At 46.8% G+C, this 7,585-nt stretch overlaps 1 protein-coding gene across 9 annotated transcripts in view; it reads left to right on the top strand.

The window, feature by feature from the left end:
- The first annotated feature begins 633 nt into the window (after positions 1 to 633).
- The window catches only part of Igf1 (insulin like growth factor 1), a 74,443-nt gene continuing 67,491 nt past the window's right edge, over positions 634 to 7,585 (top strand). The window contains exons 1-3 of one of the 9 annotated variants that reach the window (XM_050145836.1): positions 634 to 758; positions 1,074 to 1,155; positions 6,207 to 6,363. In XM_050145836.1, the coding sequence (XP_050001793.1) occupies positions 676 to 758; positions 1,074 to 1,155; positions 6,207 to 6,363 (322 nt within the window). In that variant the 5' untranslated portion in view covers positions 634 to 675. The other 8 variants (XM_050145838.1, XM_050145841.1, XM_050145844.1 and 5 more) reach the window with 8 other exon arrangements.

Raw genomic sequence — 7,585 nt, 5'->3', positions numbered from 1 at the left:
ATAACTCTGGAGAGGGTATTGCTAGCCAGCTGGTATTATTTGGAATACACACACATTAAAAAAAAATGGAGAAAGAAAACACAGCCACCACACACACACACACACACACACACACACACGCCGAAAAAACATGGACAACAGTGTGTGGTGTGTGTGGTGTGTGTGTGTGTGTGTGTGTGTGTGTGTGTGTGCCTCACATACTGTTTCCTTGGGGCTGAGGAGGTGACATGCAGCTGGCTTTGTTGAAAAATAAGATCTTTTTATTTGTCAGTTGGTTTCAGAGCTCAGCATAGTCTTTTTCTCTGCACAAAGCGTGATCCAGTGTCCTAATGAGAGCCAGCCCGCTGCTGCCTGCCTGTCTATAGGTTTTAGGAAATGAGATCATTCCCCTCGCTTGGCAAGTAGGGCGAGGGGTCACCGGAGCCCTGGCTTTCCTACCAGCTCAGCCTGGTCACTTCAGGGTTAACATCATCGGACTTTCTGGAGACAATCTTTTCTTTCTTTTTTTTTTCTTCTTTCTCAAATTCGGTATTTGCCCTAAAATATAAAATTGCTCCGCTACCCCACTTAGACCCTCTGACCCCGGTAAGGTGTACTGGCAGGCAAGGGTACCTTCTGCCCTGTGAAAAGTTAATCCGAGAACAGACCTATTCTCTACGGCAGCATCAGTATTTAATGTCTGCTAGCACTGTCAGTAACACACGTTCTTTTCAGGGGAGAGAAAAAACGCTTCTGTGCTCCAGTTCTGAAAAGCAAAGGTATGATGTTATTCTGTCACCGTGCCCAAAAAAGTCCTTACTCGATAACTTTGCCAGAAGAGGGAGAGAGAGAAGGCGAACGCTCCCCCAGCTGTTTCCTGTCTACAGCGTCTGTGTTTTGTAGATAAATGTGAGGATTTTCTCTAAATCCCTCTTCTGTTTGCTAAATCTCACTGTCACTGCTAAATTCGGAGCAGATAGAGCCTGCGCAATGGAATAAAGTCCTCAAAACTGAAATGTGACATTGCTCTAACATCTCTCGTCTCTCTGGATTTCTTTCTGCCTCATTATTCCTGCTCACCAATTCATTTCCAGACTTTGCACTTCAGAAGCGATGGGAAAAGTCACCGGTCTTCCTGCTCAATTATTTAAGTGCTGCTTCTGTGATTTCTTGAAGGTAAATATCTCTTATTCTTCAGAGTCATTGGGGGATTGTCTTTAAACTGTGCGCTTGCCTAGAAGTGTTATTCGCTTTAGAATTTGCATTGTTTCAGAAACTGGGAGTTATTTACAAATTGCTGAATGTGCAGTTCTGCGCGAGCTGTGGAAGGAGCTCCGGGAGATGAATGCAATTGCAGGGATATTTGTACGGGTAGAAACTATTGCAAGGTACTTATGCTAAACCCTCCACTTCTACAGGGCTTCCGCGCTGCCGTTTTAAGAGGTTCCTTTAAATCTTGCCTATGGCTCGGGGCTAGAAAGCCTGGATGTGAACTTGGGTTGTGCTTTTCTTTCACAGGTGCAGGCGTTCGCTTTTTAAGACCGCGTCCGTGTGTGTGTCTGTCCGTGTATGTGTGTGGAATTTGTCAGGACTTTATTTACGAGGCTTGTCACAGATTAAAAAGTTACATTTTAGATGATAGGAACGCTGTTTAAAAATGCCTCTTGGAGCCAAGAATCAGGAATTCTTTGCACTTATGCCCAGAAAGTCAAAGTTAAAGTGAAGTTTTATTTGCTTTCCTGAAAAAAAGGGAGCTCTTAGACAACTTGCTGCCTCTGCATATTCGGAAAATTTAAACAGATCCACGCTGTGCACGGAGTGCCTGGAGAGCGGGAGCGTTCTGGCGGCTGCTTGTCCAACTTTTCTCTTTGGAAGGGGACTTTGGTGGACTGAGTTTGGGCTTGGATTTCAGGCTGCAAGCCTCTGCTCTTACACGGGTGCAGTAAAGTGTCTTTAGGTGAATCTGGCTGCGGCCGCCGCTGTCAACACACTGACTTCTCCTTTCCGATCACTGGCTCTAGTTCAAGTTTCCATTCTCAGCAAAATTATATCCTTCCAGACTTGTGTTTTTTTTTGTTGTTGTTGTTGTTGTTTTTTTTTTTTTTTTTTTTTTTTTTTTTTTTTTTTTTTCAGTTTGCAAGCACTTTTAAGCCGCTGTCACTGGCTCCTTGGAGGCAGTTGCCGGAGGGCTTAATTCATAAAAGATCCTAGCCACAGAGCCCAGCGTTCCTTCGCTGCGGACTTTTTCTTAGGCAAGTAAGTGGCTTGGGAGTTAGGGAGACAACCTAGCTCTGCCATCCTTGAGATGTCCGCGGGCTCCAGCCACCTTGCAGTTATGAAGTCAGCATTCACATATACTGTGTGGTCTGGCAGCTGGGCTTGCGTCTCCCTATTTAAAAGGTTTATCAAAGAGGCTGTGGCATGTTACCTCGGCATTCCCTGCAAGTTTGGAAAATCGTCTCCAAATGAACTTTCTTTCCATGCTGGGTCTGCAAGGCATTTCCGAAGTGGAGCTAGCCACACAGCTTCAACTTTTTCCTGTCCTCGCAGCAGGAGTTGGTTGAGGGGAGCTGCTGCGTGGTGGTCTTTGAAATGTAATTCAATGAACTGAGGTCAACCGCCCTTGAGCAGTGCACACTGGGCACAGGCTGGCTTTGTACTCTGGGGCTCAAGGTATTTCTCAGGGATTGAGTCAGGAGAAGGTGGGGAAGGAGCTGGAACATAGCTCACTATTCTGGGTAGCTAAGATACGTAGCCATACAATGGAAATCAGAGGCTTCACTGTGGGGGGGGGGGGTCAGGAATGAGGAGGGTTGATTCAACTCCCAGCTGTGCAATTTGCTCCTTGTCTGAATGGACAAAAGGCAGTTTACCCAGGCTGGTAGCATACCTGCCTGGGTGTCCAAATCTAACTAGATGCTTTCACAAACCCCACCCACAAAACAGCACTTGTTTTTAAGTCCTGGGTTTTCTATTCACATTGGCCTCATAATACCCCACCCTGACCTGCTGTGAAAACAACCTGGGACATACCCAAATGACGGCACCTCCAGTGAGTACCTTCTCGTGGCTCCGACCCTCCCGCTTCTGCCAGGCATTCTCAGGGCCAGCCAGACAACTGGAAGCAATTGCTCTCCCAACTCTGTTAACACACAAGAGGCCTCTGGAAACGTTGATTTGTGGATGATCTTTGAGGAAAGCGTTCTGAGTTCGGGATTGGGGTTTTTTCACCCTCTCTTTCCCAGGCTCTTCCTTGACCTCTTCCTAGCACATCTATGCCTTCTCTCTAGTCGTTTTCCCTGCGGTTGATGAAATAGGGGGCCGAGGAAATGGAGAACATATGGGGAGACTTGTTTTGGACTTTTCTTAGTTCCTAAGCACGTTCGTTACTGTTTTCTGTTTGGGGAACACGGTGTGATAAACTCCGACTCCCTGAGGGTGTGCTGGACTGGTCTCTGAGCTAAAGGAAAATGTACCAGAGGTCCTAGAATTATAAGTACTGAAACTTAGTGTTTTTTTTTTTTAGTATAATCCCAGATCCCATGCAGAAAGGAAAAGGAAAATTGGTAAAAAGCAATTTTCAGTTTTTAGATTCTAGAGATGTATATGCCTCGCTGGACTTAAGCGTACTCTACCTTGAACTATTAAAATGTAGTCTATGACAGCTCGTGGCAGTCTAAATTCACCAAGGCTGTGAGACTGAGAAATAGCTCCTGTGGAGTTGGTCCAAGCTAACCATTGCAGGTGTCTGGCCTTCACCACTATCTAAAATAACTCCGCGGGGCTAGGGGGCGGTGTTTCAGAACCGGGTTTGCTGAAGAGTTATTCATTCTAGAAAGGACCCGCTGCCAGAGTGGAGGGGCAATTATCGGGATGACAGGGCTGCTCCTTTCACAAACCTGGGAAGCCCTGTTGGGTTGGATCTGTTCAGGGAACTCCCCGGCATTCTTCTCACGACCAAGGGAAATGAGTAGTTGTTAGCTCATTTCTAGGAAACCTGTGTCTTTGGTTGTATAGAGTTGGAAGGCTTCCATGCCGAAGTCCTAAGGAGGGCTTGACTGAGGTCATCCCTCCTCCATAACTGCATGTCCTCTCTCGTGAGGATCTGTCACTACAGAGTCCTCCTGTCATTCTTAGCTGCTTTCCAAGCACTTACTGAATATTTACCTTGTGCTATCGAGAATCAGGGACTTGGCTCTCTGCCCACTCCAAATGCTAGGCTGAAGAAGACCTAGCCACAGAATTGGAAATTTGTCTAAAATAATTGAGCAACATTTGCCAGGGATGCAGAACCATCAAGTTGAAAGTTCACATAGGACAGAGAAAGTGACCATAAATGAAATACCTGGGTCTCAATCTCCACACCTGATGGGATTGCTTGAACTTTCCCCAACTGTGAGGTTCAAAAAAAAAAAGGCATCTTTTAAAAAGATCTAGCTTCCGGGGCAGCTCCGTGACCCCTTTCACCGAGCAGGTCACCTGATCCCATGTCGGTGACACTTTCCATGCTGCCCAAGTGTGTGTGTCGGAAGGAGGCAGAGCTGCTCACCTTGGGAGCCTCCCTGGAAGAACGCTCATGCCGGCTCCACAAGTGGCGATGGGAAAAAGTATTTGTCTGTCTTCCTAGTCTTCTGCTTCTTAGAAGGAAGAGAGACCTGAGTCACAGGAGCCCTGACTTTGGCAGGGTTGCTGCTTGGCGCTCGACCACTGACTAACTTGTGCCAACTGGAGGTCCCTTGACAGATTTTGTTATAAAATTGATAGAACGACACATGAATGCCTCCCAGAGATTAAGTCAGAATTCCCGCTGCTCAATTAAAGGCTCTGGCCGGTTTTTAAGCCCAGTGCCCTGCACTGTCTGTGTGGACCCCTCTGGTAGTGAGCTGAAGAGAAGGGCTTGAGAATGTAAGCACTACTTTTATTTCCTGTTAGAGCTCAGAAAAATGATTGCTAAACTCCCTGACCTTCTCCCCTTTCCTGCTTGTTCCCCACCCCACCCCCCAGGCGGACACAGAGACTAGAAACCCTCTTCCCAAAGCAGCCATAAAACACGGACATTTGCTTCTACCTCCCCCCCCACACACACACTTTCTGTCGAGGAGCTGGCCAAAGCAGAATCAGCTGTCTGCCTTGTCTGATGGCAGATGGTTGGCCCCTTGTTCCAGAGCGGCCCTGAAGCCTATACTCAGGACTTAGGAATGTTTCCCAAAGGGGCAGAGGATGATCAGGAGAGGCAAGGCATGCTGGGGTTCCACCCAAGACTACTGCCATTAGACCCTAACTCTACCCACAGTCCATTCTCCATTGAACTAAAACAATCAAAGGTTTTCCCTCATTTTGGAGTCTTTCTCCTGACGGCACTTTCCTCACCTAAACCTTTAATTTAGTTAATAAATAAGGACATCATGACTTTCTCTTGTCACCCTGCATTTTGGTATAGAGCTACAGACTATATGACCTTCGAGGAGTTTAAGGAAAGGAGTCAGACCTTTCTGTCTCTGTGCTGTAAGAGAGATGATGTCATTCCTAAATCCTCATGTCTCCCCTTGTTTCTGGATTGGTTGTTCGGTTTCCACTTATGGCTGTGTTGTCCGATAACGTTCTCAGGTAAGTCACCTCTTACCCCACCCTCACGCTTCCCCCCCCTCTCTCAGCCCCTCTCTGTCTCTGAAATGATGTTTTTCACAATTCCTTTCAGACCAGTATAAAAAAAATCTTCTTAATCTATGGACAGAAAACGATACCCTGGTTAATTTAGTATTTTTGATCAATAACAGATATGAGTCTATGTACCATCTGCAGGTAGCCATGCTTTAGAACACTTAAAACACTGTGACCACAAAGCTGAGTGTATTTAACTATTGATAATCGAGATGCTTTATTGGGCTTTCAGAATTGCACGGGAATCCCCTCACTAAAATAACTGCCATCTTTTGTGATGCAGCAAATGTTTGTAGTCTTTTACCCCATTTATTTGTAATAGGAACTCATAAAAACCACAGGAGACCTTCTGAAAAATCAAAGGGACTAAACATGGGGTGTCTGATGTCAAGGCTGGCTCGGACCAGGACCTGCAGGGGTATTCATGCCTCTTCACGCCCCATTGCTCTTCTAGGCCAGATAGTCTTGATGAGTGATAGCGAGGAGAGCCTGCGAGTCAAGGTGTTCAAGTCCCACCCATTCCAGACCCACCAGGATTCCTGACCCTCTGTTCTTTCTCTCCGCAGATAAAGATGCACACCATGTCGTCCTCCCATCTCTTCTACCTGGCCCTCTGCTTGCTCACCTTCACGAGCTCTGCCACAGCTGGACCGGAGACCCTCTGCGGGGCCGAGCTGGTGGACGCTCTTCAGTTCGTGTGTGGACCAAGGGGCTTTTACTTCAGTGAGTAGCCCCTCCCACGCCCACTCCCATCACCCTTCTTCTCTGGGCTACTGCAATTCTCAAGTGTATGATTATGTGGGCTCTCAACCGCAGGGACTGGGGGAATAGCCGGATGACTGCCCTGGCTGGTGGCCATCCTCAGCCCCTGAGGTCCCTCCCCTTAAAGGACGAGTAGCATTTCAGCAGGACATTGGCAGGTTTGGGGGATTTAGGGTGGAATTTTCCTCTGTAAGAGTTTGTCTTTAACTACTTCCCCTTCCTTGTGAGCCCTTCTCCAACTTTTATGGTGTACTGCCATTTGCCTATCCCTTCTAAAGAAGACTAGGACAGAGCAACCCTGGAGTAGTGGAGATTTCATTCTTAGACCTTTGGGCACTTATATAAACATATGGGGGACATACAGGAATACTTTGAGTGTTCCGTGATTCAGAGGGAAACGATAAGGCTCCCCTACCCCAAATTCATGCCAACTTGAGAAACTAATTAAATTGTGAACAAACTAGATGTCACCATGTGATACAAAGTCACCATGAGTGGACAAAAGGCAATCTCCACCAAGGCATGGTTGCAAATATGTAGGCTTCTTTAACTGCACACTGGGGTAGCATACTGATATACAAACTAACCTTGAGATTTTAATCACTGCCTCCCTTTAATATAGTTCTTCTCTGGGTGTCATATCCACCTGGAGAAGACTCTTTGAAAAACTCAATGGCGTATATCATACATAAGTCTCAGACAATAAGCAACCCAACAGTCGGTGGGAAAGAGGCCCAGGAGTCAATGTCTGTAACTAACACACACCAAGTCAATGCCAGTGATCACTTGAAAACAATCACCTCACACACATCCACTTCACAGTATATTATAAGGCAGCGGGACACAGAAAGACAGATGTGAACTCTATACATGTCTTTGGAAGCTTAAACGGTTCCCGGAAACTGGGCATGGCTCCTTCTCCAGGGTTCCCGTCATACACGTGCAGACAGATTACCTCGGTGACCCGCCAAGCTTCACAGGGCTCCTGTGGAGATTCACATTCCAAAAGTCTCTCATGTTCCCTCCAAAGGTCAGTTCTCTCTTGAGCAGGTGGTAATGGCGGTGGCTTGTGTGATGTGATGTGGTGTGGTGTGGTATGGTGTGTGTGTGTGTGTGTGTGTGTGTGTGTGTGAGAGAGAGAGAGAGAGAGAGAGAGAGAGAGAGAGAGAGAGAGAGAGAGAGA

This window comes from Alexandromys fortis, unplaced genomic scaffold, assembly GCF_014885135.2.
Source record: "Alexandromys fortis isolate MF-2015 unplaced genomic scaffold, M_Fortis_MF-2015_v1.1 scaffold_50, whole genome shotgun sequence".
In the NCBI taxonomy this organism is placed as follows: domain Eukaryota; kingdom Metazoa; phylum Chordata; class Mammalia; order Rodentia; family Cricetidae; genus Alexandromys; species Alexandromys fortis.
Note: the sequence above shows the minus strand (reverse complement) of the source record. Positions and strands in the feature narration are given on the sequence as shown.